This window comes from Alligator mississippiensis, chromosome 7 (genome assembly GCF_030867095.1).
Source record: "Alligator mississippiensis isolate rAllMis1 chromosome 7, rAllMis1, whole genome shotgun sequence".
Taxonomy (NCBI): Eukaryota; Metazoa; Chordata; order Crocodylia; family Alligatoridae; genus Alligator; species Alligator mississippiensis.
This window is the reverse complement of record NC_081830.1, coordinates 83,042,425-83,066,228: the sequence shown is the minus strand read 5'-3', so window position 1 is coordinate 83,066,228 and position 23,804 is coordinate 83,042,425. Positions and strand designations below refer to the sequence as shown.

General features: G+C 44.6%; 1 protein-coding gene across 1 annotated transcript; it reads right to left on the bottom strand.

Moving 5' to 3' along the window:
- Positions 1-496: 496 nt before the first annotated feature.
- Positions 497-23,601, bottom strand: LOC102558235 (SUMO specific peptidase 5). Its single transcript, XM_059731192.1, has 9 exons — positions 23,548-23,601; positions 12,195-12,300; positions 11,882-12,029; positions 11,199-11,246; positions 9,131-9,208; positions 6,553-6,690; positions 4,382-4,465; positions 2,880-2,930; positions 497-2,783 (listed from the first exon to the last, which is right to left on the bottom strand). The coding sequence occupies exons 1-9, from the start codon at positions 23,573-23,575 to the stop codon at positions 2,673-2,675; spliced, it is 792 nt and encodes a 263-aa protein (XP_059587175.1). The 5' UTR covers positions 23,576-23,601; the 3' UTR covers positions 497-2,672.
- Between the last annotated feature and the right edge of the window lie 203 nt (positions 23,602-23,804).

The following is a 23,804-nucleotide window of genomic DNA, read 5'->3' as shown; positions in this document are numbered from 1 at the left end:
TTCCTAAGAGTCCTGGCAGCAACCTCCCCTCCCCCTCAACACTTTTTTTTTTTTTTTTTTTTTTTTTAATTACCCTAATATCAACTTTGCCTTCCCTTTTTCAGATGCCCTGTGGTGGGAAGGTACATATTCAAACATCAGTGTATTCCCTACACTGTCCAATAATCAGCTGGAACCACAACCTCGACAGGCCACTGGCTGACAAGCACACATCGAAGCCTCCGCCAATTCCAATACTGCATGGTGATATATGTAAGACCCAGTTCTTGCAAAAAAAATAAAAAGTCTTGTTCTGAAGCTGTTACACAAGAGGGAAAAAAATCACTGAAAATTTAACCATGAAACACTTCAAAACCTTTTCCCCAAAAGGGGAAAAAAGTTTCTAAAACACAGGGTTCGGTCCATCAAGCACAGAATCATGAACAGCCATCAACAAGACATCCTGTCTGAAAAGCAGGAATCTGAGGCATCTCAAAGCAGACATCAAGCACACATGTTGCCATTTACATAATTTATTCTTTGCATTTTGCTCATCTTACACAATGAAAGGAGTTTCCACTTTTGTTTAAGGCTGGTCTCTGCAGCTTTCAGTCCCAGGCCCCCGGCAATTAGACTGGTGCTTACATTCACAACACATCCGCGAACCATTTTCATAGAAAGAGCTTTTTATGAGCACTTTTGAAGGTATGCACATGTTAAGTGGTGAACCCCAAACCAATCAGGTTTGAAACAAAGGCTCCGATTAAAAGCAGTCTAGCTGAATTGGGACTTAAGTTTGACGTATGATGTTCAGTAGTAGAGCAACGAAAGCTGTTGTGCTTCATCATGAGCCAATACTAGGCACGAACACAAAATATCTGCAAGTGCTAATCATAAACTGGTGTGCTGAACAGCTCTCCCTGGGCATACTCTGTTATTGCAAGGCTACACTGTTAAAAAAAGGTGACAGCAAGGTATGGCAAAGAGCAGGTCTCTGAAGGGAGTGCGGTGCCAGCAAGGCACTTAGCGACATGCTCTCCTCTTCAACCTCTCACGTGCCAGAAATTTTGTAGGATTATTCCACAGATTATGGGACTGAGGCCCATAGTTCTCAGAGCCAGATAAGAAAATTGCTGGACAAACCCACGCAACGTCCCAAAGTTGTACTGGTCAGTCAAGTACTGAACGTCCTTTCACTCTATGCACTTGGAGGCATTTTTCCTTCTTGCATTTAGAACAGCGATTCAACCAAGGAGTTACAGGACCCGTGTGAGCCAGGGGATCCTTTTAAGGGTGCCAGGGGGGCCGCACAGTTGTGTGTGCAAACACCTATACATGATTTACAAGATCAACCCAGGGAATGAGAATGCGCCGGGTCTGAAACATGCTGACCTGTTGTGGTCTTTCAGAGCTCCGCAACACAGGAATTACTGTATTCTTTTTTTCCAGTGGTCTAAAACCAAGCAGAAATGAAGAGTTTGCACGGGGGAGCTAAGAAGGGTGAGCTTGAATCTAAAAAGGTTGAGAACCACTGACTTAGTGCTTAGCACATCGAGACCTTGGTTTGCAACTGCTACCAGAATAAAAAACAAGAAGTCATCAAGATTTGAGATGTGCTCTGACGAGGAGTGACTGTTTTCTTTGATAGGGAATGCAACGAAGGGGAAAGGAATTTGAATAAACAGTACAAGTGAAAAGGGAACTCAGTTCTAGCATGCAGGCAGAAGTGAAAGATTAAACTGAGATGTGCATAAATCGGCTGTTTTTCAGAGAGACTCGGAAACAGCCGGTTAAGATTCAAGTACTTAGTTACCAAGATAACCTGGCTTTGGCTAAAACCAGCTGCGACTCTTCAGCATCAGCTTCATAAGTCTCCCTACCATAGCCACGAACGCGCACACACGGCTCTCAAGTATATGAAAATAGTATCAATCTGATTGGCTGAACATCTTCACACTTTTTATTATACAGTCAAGTGCTGAAGTCTCATTTGTGCAAAGGCTGCTTTCCAACCATAGGAATAAGGTGGTCATGACAGCTAGATAAATGTTAACAGAACAAACCTCTTTTTTTTTTTTTTTTTTTAAGTAGTCGCTAATAAAGAAAGTGGGGGGGGGGGTCTTCCACAAATCAAGTTCATCGGCAAATTTAACCTGCCTAAAAATAAAATAAAGGTGGGAATTCAGTACTACACAGCCACAATGAGAAAAAGTGGAATTTGAGATTTCAAAAGGTTCTAGCTGCTCTTTTTATGGCATCGAGTCTTTTTTTTCTTGATACATTCAAAGCATTATTGCATCAGAAAAACAGATCATGCATCTTTATGTTTTCAGACAATTTTTTAACCTGTATTCTGTCATTTCTAGCTACATTTCAAAGGTGCACCAAATCTACAGTTTTATACTTTTTTTTTTTTAGTCGCATGCTCTGCCTATACGCATGCTTAGATAATAAATATTAAATACAGGAAAGAACATAAAAGAGAATCGAACTGACATTAGGAATATTTTGTGGCAGCTCTCTTAAGTTCTGCCAGTTAAAGAGCATGTCAGAAAAAGTTGAGGTAACAATAGTGGCCACACCACTCAGCTGAGACTTGTTTGAAATTCACGGAAGTTTTCAGAAATTCAAGTACACAAACACCAGCTGGAGCTCTTCAGAAATGCCAGAGGAATAGCTTGACTTTAGTTTTATTATTCTATTAACTGGCGATCACACAGCTCCTTGTAAATCCTCTTTCTTACTCGGGGCATATCTTCCTGGGAGAACTGAAAAGGCTGGTCTAAGGCGAGGCACTTGCAGTACTGAGGAAAATGAAAAGGCTGAATTGAAATAGGGACATTCACAAGGCAAGTCCAACGACAAAGGCCAGGCGAGGTTTTTAAGAATGACACTCTTACCTGGAGCACGAAAACCCCACAGTCACTGTCGTTTTTCTGTTGTGGAATGCACTGAGCGGGGAGAAGAAAGGAGAAGTTAAGTGACACGCATCGTCTTCAGCTGGTCTTTCATTTTCATTCAAAGCTCTATTTAACATTCAAAATTAGGCCCTGTAAGGAAAAATCGATGAGCTCATTTCATAGACGTTAGGGGCTGGAAGGGACTTGATGAAGATCATCCGTTCACTGGTAACCAGTTGCTCTGAGGCTTTCGCAAACGGAGTTGCCGTTACACCGCGTGATGAGAACTCAATACTTTGCTGGCGTCAGGATGAGTAGTTCGAGTGTACAAGTTGAGATACAAAACCGACAATGGCTCTTCCGCCTGTGCCACGTGTTCCACATCCCACGCAACACGGTTTCCTCCCAATTACTTAAAGTAAATATTTGAGCACCACTACCTACTTTATATGGGCCAGACTTAAAAAAAATGCATCAAAGTCATACAAGCCAAGAGAAACACTTCGCAAAAGGCGACTCGAAAGCAGCAGGAAGGACAATCTGCGATCAGGCCAGGGAAAGAAGTTTTTAGGTTAAGGGTCTGAAAACTGCCTAGATTCTTCCAAAATAGCAAAGACTTCATCCCAAAGCAACAAACCTTTCCATTTCTGGGTTTTGTCGGTTCTGCTAATTTTTAACCCATCTCCCCACTCTACCTCCGATACTAAGCATGCCTTTAAATTTATGACATTGCAAGAAGAAAGGCTCATTCTTTTTTTATACCTCAAGTCAGTCTCTCATGAGGCTATGCAGAATTGGAAAGGCGGGGGGAGGACAGAAAAAAAAAGAAGCACGAAGACCATCTTAGAATTTGTACCAAAGCCTAAAAATATCCTGGGTGAGCAGGTTGCTCCTGGGTGACTGTCTGATGTTCGATGACCTGTTTAGTGTCCTCCAAACCATTACAGGAGTTATGCAAGTCAAAAAATCCCTCATTTGCACTTCACGTGAGTTGCTTCCTTTTTAGTCGCTGCCAGCTTTGCTTGTTAATCAACATAGTGCTGGTGGAACGCGTCAGGCTGACAGCCACGAAGACCAAAGCTCCCGATCCATAGCATATGCACAATATACACAGCAGCAGTGCCAGACTTCTGCTTCCCCACCTCCCCTACAAAAGGCCACTTCAAACTGTTTGGAACAGGCACTTTAACACTGGAGGAGAGCTGGTCTCTATAGCTCGTTCCATCCTCAACCTCCCTGCCAACATGGAAGCAGACAGTAATGGCCTTGCAGCATGAATACTTATCTGCTGGACCCAATTTATGGAATAGATGGGATTAGGGACCTGAGAGAGAGCTCAACCAGTGACAAGAAGCCCATGGTGCCCCGATCCTACCATCTGCCTTTTAGCTTCAAAGATAAATATTTACTGCTTCTTAAAACTCTACAGCTACAAGAGTGCAGATGGCCTACTTCAAGAGGCTAATGCTTTGGAGGGATTTACAGTAGGCTCTGGCACTTACCTTTGTAACAGCAGTCTGCCAACCCTGAAGAAACTCGGGATGATTCTTCTCCTTTGCTTCAGTTAGTAAATACTTTCGTATGTTCTTTAAAAAGAAAAGAAAAAAAAAAAGCAGGAATCAGAAACTTCCCACTGCCCAGCAGTTGCAACCAAAGAAGAAAACACCTATGAGGATCCTTGATCTTATCTGTGCAGAATGGATGACATTTGCTTTTAGGCAAGGAGGGAGCACAGACCTCATACAGGAGAAATTTCACCTAAGGTAAGCTCAGCACTAGGGGCAAAGCTCAGCAGTAGGTGTTAAGGTGACAATTGATTTCAGTGGGGACAGCATCTTCTTGCATCAAGGCTGAATTCGGTTCTGTAGTCTGCCAGGAGTTGCAAATGCCCCAGGCGAGAGAAATTTCCACAGCTAGATTGGACACGTCTTTTCCAGCATAACCTTGCATTTGTTCACACGGAGATGGCCAAGATGGCCAAATAGACCATGTTCGGCTCTTTCCCACATATCTGGGTTTCAAGCCCTCTGTAAGTCAATCACCTCCACTGCTTGGCTCTACCAAGGTGAGTTGTGCAAGTGGCCTCCAAGGAACACCTACATTTTGTGGGAGCATTTTTCCACGATGGGCAAAGGCCCAGCAAGTTTGGTGGAAAATGGAAAGAAGGGGACACACTCTCTGGTTGGCAGCATCTCTGCTTCACTCAGGCACCTCTAATTCTTGACAGATCGTAAGTCCATTTGACTAAGTCCCAGCTGAGCTTGAAATGTTGGCCTCCAAAATGAACAAGACTGGTGTGGGAGGGAAGGGCACACAGACCTGTTTGGGTGTATTGATGGGGCACTGTGGCAGGTGCCCGAAATAGTGGAATGGGAGGAAGGAAGAATGGTGGGAGCTCCTGGTGCATGCAAAGCAGCCTGACCTATGGAAGCAAAAAAGCAGGTGACCCCCAGTTCTGTAATCAGCAGCTTCATCTTTGGCAAACACTGGCAGAAAACAAGTATTTTCATGTTGATGTCCTGATGATGGGCTCTCCAGGGTACAGTAATTGCTACTCTGCCTTAAGATGACAACCATGCACACTTGGAAGTGGAAGCCTGCTGCATTAGCAGGCAATTAAGGCAGCAAAATTATGCCTTACCAAAAAAAAAAAAGTGGTCATTATATTTGCTAGTCCAGGCACAAGCCACCTGCCTGTGCTTTACCTCAATGATTAATATTTTGTTTGATGAAATGTATTATTTGTCCAGGTGACAAATTTTAAAAGTCTAAATAGTTATCATTTTAAAACTAAAGGTCCCCGACTCCTGATCCCTCAAAAAATAGGGCAAAAAAACTACAACTGTCTTTGGTTCATATGGTGTCAGAACAGCAATCTCCTTTAAAGAACAGATCTCTCTTACTGTACTTGGCCTTTGGCATTTGCTTGTGTGGAGATTAAGGTAACAGTACAGCAACAGAAGGGTTTGTTAGATGCAGTTTGCTAGCAGGTTAAACCAGGAATTTGCAGCCTTTTTACTCTCAAGGCAGCCCTCAGAAAGTGCCAGCTCTTCGTTTTCACTCTATTTTTGTGCACTCAAAAACTAAAAAGATCAATTCTTCTCTTGCAAAGAACAGAGACAGGCCAAAACAGATCAGAGCGGTGTTAATGCTACAGATTCCTATTTGAAACCTCTGGGTTCATCTTGCAAATCGGGTTTGCACACGTAACCATGCCAACAGTGTTTTGCACCCCAATGGCACCCTTGAAAGGCTCTCAAGGCACCCCAGAGTACCACAACGCACTAGTTGAGAATCACCGGGTTAGATGGACGCTTGGCTGGCATGGTTTAGTCAGGAACAATCCTGCCTTAAGCACAGGGCTAGACTGGATGCTACTTCCCAAAGTCCCTTCAAGCCTTACTTCCCTATGATCCCGTGCGTCCTGTTCCAAAATTGGTATGGATTCTGCCACCCTAAACTAGGTTTGAGCCTGAATTTTCCCCACCTGTAAAACCACTTCATTCTCTGTGAAAAGCTTTGCAACTACAGATGAAGCAAACAGCATACTTGCCAAACACTCCATTACTGCAAAAGCTGATACCATGCATAGAGTTATTTATTTTGGAGAGGATAAAAAATGACATTTCTAGAGCAAAAACTCAAGTGCGTTAGCTATAATCATTCCTCTTACCTCTACACAAAATTTAAAATGAATGCCTTGGGAATCATAAAATGAAATAATTCGATTGGGGATGTTCACTGTAATGAGGGACCAGTGGACTTCCAGATGAATCGGAATGAGCAAGAGGGTCTTTTTGAACAAATCCACCTAGCAAACGAAACAAAACACACATTACAAAATGAATTCACAGACTGCAGGAAAACTAGGCGTGCATCCTGCAATGCTATACTTACACAGCTTTGCTCTCTCCTGACCTCAAAATAAAAGTTCTCTCTAAATCCATCCCATAAAGATCCTTCACATGCATTTCAGTCATATGCTCGCTTAAAGTATTAGGTGCGAGACATGACTGCGGTACAAGAGTGACTGAACATGGTGGGGTTCCACCTTTAGTCTCCATCTGTGATTGTGGCAAGGTGGACTCAATTCACTTGCTAAAAATGGAAGATTGGGGGACTAATTTTTATCCAAGGTTGACAACACAACCTGGAATCAATAGAGATCATTTATACACCTTCGGCAAGGAAGTTCCTGCATTCTGAACCCTGCTAGTTTGTATCGACTGCACAGTGCTGATGCCAGTAAAAAATGGGTCAGCAAATTAAGCAGTCACAACTCAAACTCCATAAACAAACAGCAGGCCTGTGCAATTTTCTAACCCTCATTCACTGCAACATGCCACTATGTTCTTGCCCAATTAACTGCAGTTCATCAGGGAAGAGTCAGAGAGTCTCTAGAGGAAGAACCGCAAGGTGTGTACAGCACCAAGCATAGTCTGCTCTGCACGCCATGTCATGGAAAGAAGAGCTGTGATCTGCAAATCCAGCAAGACCACAGGGCTACTAGAGACTTAATCTACAAGTAGGCATTTGAGGGCATACCGCAACAGTAAGGTAACTTCTGGCAAGGAATGATGGTGGTGGCGTGGTCACCCTTCTCCAAGAAGAGCGACTGCAGCGCATCATGGGAGATGGAGTCCCAGAGAGAAAGGTCTCTACCTCGGACTCCCTTTTCTCCTCTCTAAGGCAGCGTCTGATGGGACTCCGTCTCCCATGATGCACTTGGCACTCCTCTTGGAAAATACATGACCCTGGGTGTAGGACATCACAGGAGATGTGGGCACCACTGCACCTGCTCCATAAAGGCACTGCAGCAGCACCTCGTAAGCATGATGTTTTAGTTTGGGGGTGAAAAAAATTCACATTGAGCAATTTAATGGGTTTTTTTTGGCCAATCCTTGAAATTCTGCCCCACCTTTGCCCTCAACCTTGAAACACAAGGGGCAGACTGCAGTGCATATAGAACAATCTTTGGTGATCCTACAAGGGAAAAAACCAAGTTTCCCTTCCATGCACTCTTGCAGCAGAAAGCAGAACTCCACTTGGACTTTGGACTGGGCTGCTGAATAGCTCGAATCCTGATTTAAGGGACTTTTGTAAAGGTTTGAGTGCAATATTTTTTCACTCGAGTTTCACTTAACTGTCTTCGTCCCCATTTGAACGCTCCCTACCAGGCACGATCCAAGTGCTCAAGGACATGGGAGCCAAGAAGTGAAATTGAACTATTTTGTTTCACTTTAAGAATTTTTGCAAAAAAACCCACAAAATAGTAATATTTAGTGCAAAGGGAGAAAAAAAGAGAGAAAGCCAGACTTGTTTTAAAAAATTCCAGATTATTTAAGATGAGGATTTTGCTCAATGTAGCCCACTAAAGAATACTGTGTACCAGGCACACTTCAGAGAGGATGGATTTACAACATTCATATTCACAGAAGTGTAGGGCTGGAAGGGACCCCCTGAGATATAGCCCCCCTGATCTGGGCAGGAAAGGCTGCTGGGGTCAAATAATCCCAGCAAGGTGTGCATTCATGTATTAGTGCACACCATTCCTAGTTGTGAGGAAGCTTTATTTAACTTTCTTAATACTTGTGTTAAAACAGGATTCTCTCTCAACAACAGTGCTAAAAATGCACTGTGGGCTTCAGCTGTCTTCTCCTCATTTCCATAAGAAATTTGCAATTCTCTCTCACAAAGGCTCTCTCCAAGCTGACCTGGGGTGTGGAAGTCAGGCTGAATACGTTCCTTCTTGCAGATCACCAGCAAACAGGGTAACCACACCGGGTCATTAGCTACAGGCTCTCTCTTTAGGACAGTTGGCCAGGAGTAACCTTTTCGAGCTTAACAAACAATCCCATTGATGGGACTAAAACATTATTTGAATTCAGCTGAGCTGCCCAGAAGCCGAGTGCTGGGAAGCACTAGGAGGTGGCTAAAAAGTGGCAAAACAGAACTGATTCCCATATGTATTTAACAGTTCGACAAACCATACAAATTCACACACACAGAGTTTACCCACTTAAAAATGATTCAGTTTACAAAGCTGGGTTTCCAAAAATTTAACCACACCAAGTAAAATGGGGGCAACCCGCTAGCTTTTCGGGATTTTGTTTTGGATTGTTACCAGCCTTTTTAATACAGGCACTTTAATATTTCACGATAGCACTTCTGCCCTAGTCACAGGAAGCATCAGCACGTGCTAGCTTAGCCCATACAAGTGGTAAGCAATAGAAAATAAAATGAAATAGTACCTTTTTAGTCCATCGTTTTACTCCGTTATATCCTTTGGTTACCAGCTGCCTATGAAAAAAGCTGTTAAAGAAATGAACCTAGAAAGGCAAATTAAAAACAGAAGTGGGCTCAGAAGTGTTCATAAATGTATGCGCAGTCACTCGCAAGAACTTATACAAAACTAAACATTTAAACTGGCTATTTAAAAACAGCAGTGAAATTAAATTTAAACTAGCTACCAAAAGGGACAAGCAACTTGATGGGTGTTGCGGTAAGCCTTGGATATCAGTGTTGTTTAGAAGGAAGATAAAGCAGCCTTTATTCCCCTAAAAGCATCCGACGGAGTAGTGTTTACACTTCAAGCCTTGCTATCGCCAGACCTCTTGTGTGTCACTCCAAGGTTTTGTTCGGGAATAGAGGAGCCGAGAAGAGTTATTGCTATTGTTCTTTTCCCCCCCACAATCCCAGGGATTAAAAATCCCCATTCTCTCATTGTCCCCACGTAATAAGTTTGCCAGAAGCTGTTTTCTGCTCCATGACTCAAAATAAATGCATAAATAGAAGCTGAACATTAAAAAAAAAAAAGTCATGAAGTTTAACATAACATGGTCATTGGCATTCAACCCCACGGCCAGTTCCAGACTTCAGACAAAACACAGGCATTCGATCGTTTCTGAGTTGTACCGCATCCGCTCTGCGAGCAACTAGAACCGCTTGTGTAGACAAAGACGGCAGACTTCTAAATTAGAAAAAACCTCCACAAAAGCTCTATGTTAACCCTTCTATTACCCTGTACCATTAATGTTTGCAATTAAACGGATCACTCTGCACTGGCACTCAATCAGTCACATCTCACATATTTTAACACGTCTGGTTTTGATACATTTTGCTGGTAGTGTGGGTGTAGAAAGCTCGAGTGATTGCTTGAACAAAAAAAGTCAGACTTCAGCATTTGAAAATGCAGAACAGCCACTGGCTATTCCAACAGAAACTTCAAAACTGCATTCTACTAGGGACTAGCACAAGATCTCCCACGAGGATTTAAATTATGCGCTATTAAAAAAGAAAGAGCGGGTGGGGGTAGACAGATGCAATCTCCAGTACCACAACTCTGGTGCATGCTTAGAAAGCACAGGGAATACTAATGAAGAATTACCATCACCACTTTAAAAAGAGAGAGAGAAAAAGGCAGTACTGTTCGCTCTGAGCATGGACATCGGAGGGGTACGGCTGGAAGAGCCGATCTAAAAATGGCTTTCTGCGGTTCTTCCTTTGTGGTCTTAATAATTCCATATGAGATTTGTCCAACTTGTTAGTAAACAGATGGCAGTTTAAAAAGAACATTGCTACAAAGCCACTCCTGGGACCTGAAACTCAAGATGGGTTTCTCTGCCCCGAGCCTCCCTGTTGGGAGCTAGAAACACCACGTCCAGAAAGCAGCTCACAATTGTGTTGATGCATGAAGCAGAAGAGAACCCATCTCGTTTCGTGCACGGGTTGGGCTCTGAGAGCCTCACTGGACTAGAAGCACTAAAGGTTTGTATCAGCACAGCAAACCAAGACATTGAATGGACAGTAAATACAAAGGGGCCATTTTCCCATGGTCACTGAGTCACTAGGAGGAACTTTAATCCAAGCTAAACCTTCCTTAAAGAAGCCAACTATCTCAGCTTGAGAAATGTTGCAATAGCATACTAAGGACAAAGAAGTGGTATACCCCCCACTCCTAAATATCTGTCCCACAGAAAAGTCTCAGTTCACCACAGCCCCAGACAGCGCAGATTGCCAGAGCAGATATGGCCTTGCTATCTCCTTCCTCATCTAGAAGTGTAGCTACCTAAATGAGGTGCTGTACACACACCAATAAGCCCTGATGCAACTCCACAGCTGGATGCAACATAACTACATCAGCATAAGGCTGCACTGGGTCACACTGGGAGCATCTCATCCTGGTTCAGGCTGCCATAAACTTTGCAGCTTTAGCCTGTTTTCCATAGGTCTGAAATCCCTACAGCCTTAAACTACCTTTTCCTGCTGAGCCCGTAACAGTTATCTATTTGGGGGGGGAAGGAGGGGGAGAAGGCTCACCTTGTCTGGGACTGCATCCATTATGAGCTCGCCATACATGTTAATAATCTGTAAGAGTTAGTAAAAATTTTAGTTTGCTTGAAATAACTTTTCCATACAGTTATATCATTGAGAAAACCCAGGCCTTGTGAGTACGTGTAAAAAGCACACTTGGACTTCAAGACAAGAAGTTGACTAATCGGAGTGGACCGAGTCTCTGGTATTTTGAAGGGCAAGCGCTGGAACAAATGGGCTGCCAGAAAAGACACCATTTAACTGGCTGAAAGACTTCCTCAATCTAAAATATAGTTTTAATTCAAGTCTACTAGTGTATGTCTGAGCCTTTCAAGTCGCGCTAGTGTTTTGGCAATGGGCCACACATTGCTGTTACATTCTGGTTTTCTTGTATTACAGTCTGCTTTTCTAGCATTGGAACCGAAGGGGAGGAAATACATGTACATTTTTAAACATCTGCAACAACTGCTTTCTTGGAAAGGAAGTGCAGTCTTGCTGCATGTGCACAAGTCTGCAGTCAGAGACTCGAGAGCTATTTCTGGGTCTGCTACTGCCTAGTCATCTGACCCTGCTTCTCCTCTATCAGAGAAACTTTTCCTACCAAGGTGGTGGGTGGGTTGTGAGGGTTACTGATATTTTTAGAAACCATGAAGAGGTAAAGACCCACATAAATACCAAGCATCTCTAACCTGGTCATTTAGCCAGTTCTGACCATCCAGTGTAGCCAAATCATCCATATCTAGCATGTGCTTATTATAGAAGACCCGGAAATTGCAAGTGGAAGATTTTGGATGCTTTGCTCGATAGTTCATGATTTCCTTGGTGATAAAAGGCTTTCTAAAACAAAATGAAGAAGGCAGAAACAGACACGACAGGTTATTCCGATTCAAATGGAATTGTATTCCAACAAGAGTCAGTTTTTATGTGGCACAGGGATTAGCGATTCAAAGTCATCTTTTTTTTCCCTCTGGAAGTCATATAGAATATTAAAAAGCTACAAACCTATGGGAAAAATCTTCGTTAAAGGCTTCCTTCAATTTTCCCATGACATCTTTTTCACAGAGTGGAACTAAACTGCCATATTTCTTCATAACTTCATCTAGGAATCCTTTATAAAAGCAGATAAAATGTAAAGGCAAACATGAAAAAAGAAATAGTTCACTGGTCTCTGAAAACTAGTCATCTGAGCTTTTATCAGTACTTAATAAACCAGTCACCCCCCAGCCATTGGTAAGGGTGCACACAGTTGATTTTATACTAAAGAGCACGGCCCTGAAAGCAGAACCCCATATAACAAGCCCAATATCACTTGAAAAATCGGCTCTATAAAACATTTTTTTAAATGCTTTGGGGCCTAATTCGCTTCCCCTTTCACCACCACAAGTAAATCTTCATTGTATGGCCAATTCAACACGCTACTGCTTTCTGAGAGACTTAGAGTATTCACTGAGAAGTTTTCTAGCCTTGCCATTAGAAAGATTGCCTCCAGTGTGAATGGAGCACAGGACAGGGGCTGCCAGCAGCCAAGTCCATGCAGGAGCCCCCGTGGCTCTGCGCTGCTGCAACAGGCTGACCACCATGCACTCTTTGCCAGTTCCTACCGATGAATTCAATACCTTCCACACTGCGGTTAAGGCATCCAACCGAGGATGGGAGGCATTTCCCCCTGCTCTGCTTGGTACTGCTCTGAACTGCAGGGACAACAGCAACTGGAGATATTCACTGGGAAGAATGAAAAGACTGAAGCTGGAGGGGCAGGGAGAGGAAGCAAAAATCAAAGAGTAGCAAACTGATTTCTCTTAGTGGTCAGAAAACACATGGTAAGCACATTTCCCCATTTCAAAAAGCCTCTTGACTACTCAAAGGGAGCTGGGTTTTGGATGCTTGAAGGGCAAAGACTTTGAAGGGTGTCAGAAACCCACTAGCTAGAAGCTTAACAGATGGAGGAAGCATAGAGCAAGGCCTGAGAGACAGTATCCTCCCTTTCCAGGGAAATGAAGAAGGGAGCAATTGTTAGCTCTCCCTGCATTGCATAATGCCCTTGTGCCAAAAGCCCTCTATAATTTACACTGGCTTTTAATAACTTCATTTATCCTGATGAATATTCAGGCTCTGAATAACCTTCCAAGCAGTTTACATGAAGTTAGAAATGAATGAGGCTGAGCAAGACAGGAAAGGCAGGGGATGAAGTGCAAAGGATTAAAAAAACCCCCAAAGTATGGAATTTGCAAGACTATGGGGAAAGAAATAGAAGAGGAGAAAGGAGAGGAAGAGATATAAACAACATAAAAGGAGATGGAAAAAGGGATTCAGGATGAAAAGGAAGGAAGGGCACAGACTGAAAAGACACAGCTGGATCCATTACAGGGGAAGGAGGGGAGTGAAGCTGGGATAGGACTGAAACATTTCAAACAAAAGTAAGAAGAAATACGAGTTACACTAAAAGTCCATCACGCATTGTGCACTGACTGCTGGAAGAGGGTCAGGGACAGCGAGAACAACCTTCAGTCAGAAGATGCTGAAGTAGAGAACGTTAAAGTGCAGATGTTAAGCTGCACTTTATAAATTTCCCCCTGCAAATGCTAGGAGGATGTTAAGACACTGGACTGGGCACCCCTAGCTTCTACTCCTGGCCAGAGTCGGACCTCAATCCTGTTGGGTGTAAAAATCAAGAGCAACTTGAAGAGGAAAAACACCAAGTTCAAAAGTTCAAGGCTGGCGTGAGATCAGAATCTCCAGGGTGGAATTTACAGTTGAGCCCTAATTAGATACTTAATGTGGCTTTAGAGCAAACCGAAATGCTGTGAGCCTGGTAACATCCCAGCTCAGGGTTTTGAATTTCTCTGCAACAGCTGATGACATCCGCAGAACGCTGGATACAGCTGCACTCCCTCACATGTCGAGAGCCGGTCAACACTGGGACCATTCTGCTGGGATAGCAATTTCATTTACTGGACTGATTTTTTTTTTTTAAAAACAACACTTCTCTGCTGGCTAAAGCTCTTGTGTACACAGTTACAGCAGCACAAGCACCTTTGCAGGGAGACTATTTAAGCTGGAGAAGCTAAATCAGCACCACCCATTTCTTACCAGTCTGAACTGTGACCATGCTAACGGGGTTTGCTGGTGCAGAAAGTCATAGGATAGCAGAAAACCTTTTCTAGAGGAGCCCTGCCCCGAGTCACCCTGAAACAGAGCCTTGACTCCAAAAGGTGGGCAGTTATGGTCACCTACTTTCATTCAGAAAGTTCTTGTCTGCTTTCTAAAAATCACACAAGTGTTGTTAATTTGGAAGTTAACGCAATGCTGACTGCTTTTACACGCTTAGGCTACTTAAGTTCTTCAGTTGATCCTCCTTTCCGCTATAAAGATATGGGGGTGGGCGCTGTCAAAACAATAAACTTAACTTTTATTTAAGGTGACATTTTTAGTTCGTGTCCCAAGCAGTAGGACCACCATCCCCTTAGAACAAGACAAATTATATTCCACCACCATCACGAAGAGCATGATCTGTTCACAAAGACACCCAATACATCCCTGTCCCTCCATTTTCTGGCCCAGCATCAACCTTCGCCAAAGCCAAAAGGAACCAAACAACAGAGCAGCTTGTATGGAGGGATGGTCAAATCTAAGCCATGTTTTAACTGCAGCCCATCACTCTTCCAAAAGCATGATTTGAAGGATAAACCATAAGAAGTAGCCCGATGTTTTACCAGATGGGGAAACCAGGGGAAGTCTGTCCTGGGCAAATTTATGAGCACTCCTTTAGCACCGATGTGTCAAAGGAAACATATAAACAATGCAACCTTTTCCAACAGAAGCCAAGAAACCCTTAGTTATAGTGATTACATTAAGCTCCGAAACAGCACCTTAACATTTCCTCCTGTGTAGCATCTTTAAACTGGCTAGTCCCTATTATGTTAAGAAATGCCTGTCGTCAGGATGCATACAAACCTAACACTGGGAACAAGACTACTTCCTTTTCCTCCCAAGTTGTGTATTAAAGAAACTCCTTTAGGCAAAATGAGCTCACCCTTTAAAGGTTGGCTGGATTTTTTGTTAACCCAATGAGATGTAGCATGAATAAGTGTTTATTTGCAAAATAAAATGGTTTGCAAATAAAATCCCCATCTGGTAAATAATGCTGTTTGTAACCAAAACTAGACTTTTCCCCACTATTGCTTATAAAACTTAGATTTTAGGAAGCACAAAAACCTGGAAGTGAAATTGAGTGGTTTAGTCTAAAGCAGAATTAAGAAGTGTAGAAATTAAGACAGTGAGAGTGAAGAAGAGACCACCAGAAGCAAGTTTGTGCACGTCATAAGCGTGATTACCAATTAAAAAGGAACTTTAACCTGATAATAGCCTTTTAAAATCTCAAGATAAAGAGCATTAAAATACTGACAAATATCTTTTACTGGTGACCTGACTAAAGTTAAGCTGTTCTTCACAACAAATCCTTAAAAATAAAAAGGCTCATGTCAACCAAGCGTTAATTCACATGCTTCCAAAGGCACCCAATTAAAGCCTGAACGAGCCTGCCAAGCCAGCACAGTGCTGCTTCATTTCCCCAACAGCCTTCCTCTTCCTAGTTCCCCCAACTACGCGCTCAGCTAGCCACTTTTTGCACTACATGATGTAAAACCCTTTTAATTCAGGAATTCAAGTGATAAAGAAACGTCACAGGCTACAGCCAGCTATTCATAAGGAGCCCTAAGACATGCATAAGGGGTATACCACAAAGCCACGCTGCCAACTGCTCATCAGCCACATGAGATGCTTTCTGACTGTTCCTTTTGCCTCCCTTTCGAGTTCCTGATTTTAGTCCTGTGCTTTCTGGCAGAGGCTCCTCAAGAGGGCTTTTACAATAAGGGTGATCTAATAGCTTTGAACTAAAAATGTCGAGGTTTAGGGAGCTTTCTACTTCCATCTGGCTACAGCTGTCTTCGTTTTGTGCCAGCTCCATAAAGAAAGGTCCATTCTCATTCGTGCTAGAATCCTCTTTGTAGGATTCCAATATTGTTCCATCAATGCCCATAATCTGATCAGAGTCTATATCTTCTTGCCCTGAAATTGCAATTTCTTTTTCTGTTACTGAGATGAAAAAACCATCATCATGGCAACCATCCACCGCAGGTACCTCTTCCGACTCCACCCCCTGCAAGGTCTCTGTATCCACCAGAGGAGCTGCTTCATGCAGCTCTGGCTGGCAGATTTTAACACTGCCATCCTGGTCTCCAGATGCCAGCTCCTCAGAAAATAGCTCGTCGCACTGCAATGCATCCTGTGTAAGGCAGATGTCAGATGTATGCGTTTCATTCTCCTCTGCTACAGATTCGGGTGTATTATTGTTCATATCTGATGAGCTGTACAGGTTCCAGAGAGGGTGACTCTTAGATATCCAACAGGAAAGCCAGCTACACCAAGCCCTTTTAGAGTTCTCTTGGAGAGTCTCCTGACAGTCTCTGGTAACCTTCTCCACCCAGCTAGGCTTGGCTTTACTCAGTTTGCAGATCTTTCCTCTTGCTCTGCCTGTTGGGGATTTTACGACTCTATACCGAAGCCTAGGCATAGAAAGTTTCTTATGCATCATAAATAAGGATCTCTTTTGTACAGTATACTGGTTAAATTTGGACCTCTTTTGGGTAGTCAAGGGGCCACAAGTTCCATTCTGCTCCAGCCCTTTGCAACAAGGCTTCCTTTTACAGTTGTTCAGAACTACTAGGACCGTGTTGCCTTCATCATAACTGCTGTCCTCCCCGATATGTGCAAGACCATCTTTCTTTACAGGTGAGGCAGCACCGCACAGCTCACCACAACAGGCACTGGGGCCATTGCCCTGGAAGCTGTTAAAACCAGTGTTAGTTTGTAATCCTGTGCTCAAGAGATCTTCACCCTGGAAGGACTCATTGTCCAGCTCCTTCAGTGCCTCTATAGATGGGTTTCTAGTCTTGCCATGACAGTACCACCTTCTTGTCCTCCTGGATGTTTTTGCAGGAAATGTGCTAGGTTCAGCAGTTGGTTTTTGATGACTTTTTGCATTTAGAAGCACTTCAGGAGCCCACGGACTCTGGAATTTGAGTGTCTTCCTTCTGCACTGGAGATACCTGCACAGTTTGTTCTGCTTTGGCCTCCCAACTGACTGATTGTTCAGTCTTTGTTTCTTAGTTAGGAAGAAATGCTGCTTTTGGAAGCAGTATTTCCTGAGCCCCCAAAACCCAGTGGTCCATCTTCTAGAAAGAGCCAGCGAGTGACTTCTTTTCCAATGTAAGTTTCTGCTGTGTTGTTTCATTTTTCTGCTGCATTATGATCTGGAAGGGCAGCTGTAAGAATGAGAAAACAGAGAAGTTGCATTTCAGATAGCCTTGAATTAGTCAGAATCAAAACACAGGAGGCACATTCCTCAGGCAGCATGCCACCTCCCAAACGCTATCACTACACTCCAGCAGATGTAGCAACTCGGATACCTGCAGCGCCTCACTCAGCTGCCCTCCAGGTCAGGCCAGAGAATAGGCGAGTTTCACACCCACTCTCCCCACATCCCAACTGGAGTTTTGACTCCACAGCTTTCAGCAAATCACTCTCAATACCCCCAATTTGTGAAGTGTGAGACTAGAGGTTAAGCGTCTACAAGTTATGTCAGCCACCAAAGCATTCATCATCACCAGATGCCATCAGTACCACACTGAAGACTTGCTATAGTGTCACAAACCTGGGTGTACTCTTTGGAGTCACCTATAGCAGTCGTTTTTAAAAGCGGTAACAAAACTTGCACTTTGCAATGCAAGAAGCTTCCTTTCTCCAGGACAAATGAAGTTTCACAATAGCCAAACTCTATTGTACAATGGTTCCTCTATCCATAGCTATTCCTTATGGTGTCAGAGGGCGGCTCACCAGATTGCCATGATTTAAGGGTTAATTAACTCCAGTTAACCAAACACCACCAGCTCAGGACACTGGCCCAAGAAATCCCATCTGCAATAACTGCATATCAGACTTAAGAAACACTGCTTTGACTCTTTATGTAAAAGCAGACAATTGCCCAAGTACTTGGCCCTTAAACTTGGAATTACCAACTTGCCCACATCTACTTCAGCAGTTAATGACTTGATTAGTGATCGAAGTACATGGAGATGCCGACACTCCTCCCAGATCCTTCTGAAGCAATGGGGGAAAAAAAAATACAAGGAGTATCCCCACTGTTGCAGCCATCAGCAATCATTTTTCTGGCAGATTGGGTTAGCAGAAGAGCTGAACGTTTGACACAGAGAAAGAGCAGGCCAGCAGCATCAGAAGAAGGGGAACACTGCAAAGGCCTCTCTCAAACATGAACACAAGAAAGCTTTTCCTATCAAAGTCCTACACCGCCTCAGAGAAGCTGCGTACTATAAAAGGCTCACAGCTGTGTTAAACTGTGCAAAGGTTTAAAAGAGGACACGGAGGGCACGCAGAAATTATTTCTCACTCCCTTAGACTTTGTTTTTTCCCCCCTCAATCTATTAAGAGGTCTGTTTTTCAAGAAGGACTATTATTACAGGATTTCAGCTTCTTCCACAGCCACAAGAGAATCAAGTACAACATAAAAAGGGAACTGTCTGTGAGCATTAAAGAAGAAATGCCTTTTAACTGAGATCAAGCCTGGAAAATGTCAGGCTTAAAGGCAAATCTCAGGAAGTGATCAACATATGGAAACAGGTGTTCAGAACAGGAGTCCCGATGTAACCATGAGTGCTGCAAAGCCTATAAAAACAAAGGATCAAAAAAAAAAAAAAATAAGAAAGCAGGTTTTATTTTATAGGTGGGTAGAAACATAAACAGAAGGCAAACTTAAAAGGTAAATGCTTAAAGCTGTGCACCCTGTGCAAAGAAAGGTCAGATGCTCACTGGAGACAGAGATGCGAATCAGGAAATAAAAAGACTGCACCCATGGATGGGAAGATGGAGATAAAAACAGGCTCTCCCGGCAGCAAGTGATCTCGCTGATAAAACAGCTGTTATCCTAAAAGGGATGCAGCTGCACCTCCAAGCAGGGGGCTTTTGCATTCTTGGCTTTCCCCGCCCCGATGCCACGGAGGTGCTGCTTATGGTCAGGTTGACACCGATGGCGCTCGCTGTGCTCCCCTGCTCCGGTGTGATGAGGAACTACCTGACAAAGGTCCCCCCCAGTAATTGTACCCCAAAACCCAGAGCAGCTTCCCTGGCTCAGCAGCATCTCACTTGCCGGCCCTTGTCTTATAGCTGCCTCTAACTGTCACAGGCCCTTCCGGAACATCCCCCGGTCCCTGCAGCACCGCGCGGAGGGCGAGGAGCACGGCACAGAGACCCAAGCAGAACAAAGCCGGCGTAAAGTCGGTTTATTGCTTTGTAAACGCCCCCTCCATTGGGTTTGTGCGTCACCGCTGTCCGAGAAGACATCAGGAGCGCGCTGCTCGGTGCTCTGTTAAACCTGCCATTTGGTGCACAATGCCTCGCGCTCCTCCAGCACTGCAGGAAGGATCAACCGAGCCAGTGTTGACCTGAGTACAAACAGCTGGCTATTTAACCCTCAGCAGGCCTAGAGAGTGGCAAAGTACTGCCAGCTGCTACTGTCTCATCCTTGAGACTGCCATCATGATAGCAATCATGGCAAAATTCAAGGGGAAGTCTTGTGGAAATCAAGCCCAAAAAGATGCACCTGAACTGGTCTGAGGACAGAACATCACTATCCAGATACAATGACATCAGTAATGTTGCTCCACAATGGTGGGAATGCTTTAAGAACTGCTCCAAAAGTCACTCCCATCCAAAAAAAAAAAAAGCTTCATTATAACAGGCAAGGTTCTTCAGGTAAATCCAGTATCTTTTATTAGACCAACTCAAATAGTTAGCAAAAAATTCTTCTTAGCAAGCTTTTGGGCACAAGGCCAACACTGCTACAACCTACACCCCTGAAACATGAAAGATATTGCATTTTGTCATTATAACAGAGTATTTTCATGCTGCTGGTAGTAGGGTTATCCTAGCATAGCCTTTTAGGTGAATATGAGCCCAACCCCCTGAGATTTTTATTTAAGTATATCTTTATAAATATAATTTAGAAGAAAGGGAATTAGTTACTTGGATTTGGCAAATAAGCTTTCAAATTTACAACTTGGGAGCAACTTGGCTGAACAGAAAAAACAAGGTATTCAAAGTACTCCAGCTAATTCTGCAAAGAACTTAACTTTAAAATAACACAATGCAAATCTCAATATGAAAGGGGAGAATATTAAACAAAATCAGTTTATAGCTAAGTTTAAAGGCTGTCATTACGTAGGGCCAATTTTATCTTGGGTCCACATAGCCATTGAATAATCACATCAGTAGAAGTTCCTGGCCCTTAAAAAAGCAAATGCAAAACTGGGTCCTTAGCATTAAAAAAGAATCTCTATGTGGGGGGGGTGCTAAAGATTGCTGCATGCACAAACTCCACTAGTTCATTAGTGAAGGAGTCAGTGCTTATACAAGCTGCCCACTTGCATTTCAGTCAGCAAGCTACATGCCATGTTAAAACAATTAACAATACACATTACACTAACAATTTACAAGACTGCAACTATGTCACCCTCCTTTTTTAACTGAAGTATTAATTAAAGATGCAAATACACCATTTTTACTGTGAATTCCTTTCTTTTTACCGTTTGGTTGACAGCTTAACCATGAAGGAACATACATTTTCTAAGTTTTGGGTTTGTTTTTTTAGGAGTATCCAAAATGTACCCGAACCATACCAGGGAGTTAGAAACGTGCACTGACTGGCTTTAATAAGAACAGCATTCTACCCAAAATAATTAAATGCCCCAATGATCAAACATGGGAATAGAAAATAGATCAGCTATACATACACCACAAAACTAGGACACAACCACCTCACAGTGTACTAGCATAGCCCCTTGCAGTCACTGATTATTTAGACAACAGCTACCAACACAGGACAGCGTTTCGTTTAATGCAAACAAAAGAATGACAAGTTTGCACTATCGGGTACAGCGTCTCTCCTCACTTCCTTTCTAAACTGTTGCTGCGCTCTCTGCCCTGCTGAATGACTGCTGAGTCTCACCTCCAAATCTGTAGCAATTGCCAAGAAGCAGCTCTGGGATAAAAGACAGCAAGGAAATGCAAGATACGCAAAAAATGCCAGTGACACCAAAACACAGGAACATATGACTGAAAAGGACCCTCACAGGGTCACCAAGTGCACTGTTTTGCTGTTTGGCAAGTTTATTTGCCAATCCAAGCACAAAACTTACCAACCTGTACTTGACAGCTAAGCAGGAGGTTTGCTCCTATTAAAAGGCTGGGCCGTAATCTCATTCCTTGGACACTGGAAACCTTCCTCTAATTTCCAACCTAAACTTACATCTGGCCAGTTAACGACAACTCGACTTTATAAAGAATAGCGGTGACTCAGTTAAGCAAACCTCGCAAAGACACAGAAATACATTTTTAAAGAGAAAAATGCAGTCACTGATTGATTTGCAAGAAGGTTAAAATGGATTTTTAATCAGGCATTATTTTTAAGAATATTTTGTGTAAATAAAAGGATGATATTGCCCCTTTAAGTTGTTTTCAGTTTTCATCTTTTTGTTTTGTTTAAAAATACCAGCTACTCCATGCTGACAACTTGCTAAGCACAGAGAAGTGTGGAAATCCCTAAACTGAAGGCTTAAGTTCATTTTCATAACCCGAGCAGAGAGGAACGGAGTAACTAGAAGCCCGCGCGCAGCTTCCTAGTTCCAGCACGGGGACTGAGGAGCTCCACTGTGAGTTGCTTTTTAAATGGACGCTTTCAGAGCCTCCTACTAGCAAGCACCTGCAACTTTCACTAATTCCAAAAGAAGTGAGTATCTCCATTTGTTTCAGTGGCATTAACTCTCAAGACTGGCATTTTAAATTTTTGTCTCAAAACAGGTTGAGTTAGCTGCACGTTCTGGTTCGAGCAAGTCCCGTTTCTTTGAAGACGTCCCACAGGGACAGGTGCTTCGCTTGGGGAAGGAGGGAGGAATTACTCCCCCTCAGCGTGCAACTGTGCAGTTTCTTCCTACCTTACAACACAAATCCCTAGCGACTGCGTTCAACCACAGCGACCCATCTCCGCTCAGCCACGCCCGTCGCACAGCCCAGATCACTAACATTTGGAAGACTTCAGCAGTGAGAAAGCCGGCACTCTGAAGCAGATGATGTTTTTGTTCGAGAGGGGAAAAGTGCTGTAAAACTTTGCAAGAGAAGACTAGAAGGCAGAAAGGAAGGGGTTGGGCAGCCTCGTAGTTGAGCACTTCCTATTTTGAGAAATTTTAGATCTAAGTCTCCTTCCTTCCTGTCTAACTTGTAAGATCACCCCCAAGCGCTACAAGTCCCCGCCAGCGCCGCTCTTCTGTATTTGCCTAGATTTAAAGCTGCACCTGACCCCTCACACCCGCCTTCTCTTTCCTTTTATTTTTTTTTTATTACTTATACAAGCCAAACATCAAGGAGCGCGACACAAGTGCCAGGAACTTACTGTCCTCGCATGGGACAAGAAGACCACAAGCCTTTTGGGGCAGGACGGCGGCAGACAGAAGGGGAAAGCGGCAGCTCTTCAGAGCCCGACACCCCAGCTCCCGGGACTGCTTCGGAGCGACGCAACCTGCTTACGGATACGGCCGGCACGGACGCCCGGCTCCCGTCGGTCCCGGGCGGCGCGAGACTAGAGCGCAGAACCGGCTCCAGGACCCGCCGCTCGAAGATGAGCTGCAAACTCGGGGCCGACGAGCTCGCGCCCCGTCGGCGCTAGGAAGCGATACTCACGCTCAGGAAGGCGTGTCCCCCGGGGCGGCCGCAAGAGGGGTTTTTGGGGGTGGCCTCCTGCCACGCGGGGTTGCTTTCGGGGGTACCTGACCCAGACAACGCTTGCCCCGAGCCACCGCAGCACCCGCCGGCTCTCTCCCCGTCCCCCCGCACCCCGACGTCCGCGAGTGGGGCCCACCTGACCCCAGCCACAGCAACGGGGCCCCGGGGACCTTCGCTCCGCACCCCCCGCGGCACAAACACCCCCTGGGGAGGGAGGGAGCTGCAACAGGCTGCCCCAACAAAACCCCATGGGGGGGAGGGGCGTTTCCAAACTCACCCCCAACCCCCCCCCAACCAGGACCCCCCCAAAACCAACCCCAACGCCACAAACAGGGAGGAGGCAGAAACTCTACCCCCTATAAAGGGGGGGTGCAGAGCTGCCCCCCCACAAAAAGGGGGGGCTGCCCCCCCCACCTGCCAGACGCCCAGTCACGCTGAAGACAGGTAGGCTGCCCCCCCGCACGCATGCGCACTCCCGCCTTGCCCCCCCCGGCGGCGGCGCCCCCACCTCGATCCCTGAGGGCCGCCCGGCGCATCCCGGCAGCGGAGAAGCCCCCGAGCTCCGCCCCAGCCCCGGCGCCTCCCGCCCGCCCGGCAGCGCCTCACGTGGGCACAGGCCCCGCCGCAGCGCCGGCGCGCGCTGATGACCTCACTCGCCTGCGACGAGCGCCGCCGGTGGAAGGGAGGACAAGATGCAGTTGCGCCGCACATGCGCACATCACCCCTACGAAGCCGGCGGCACTTAAAGGGGCCGCGCCCGCGTGC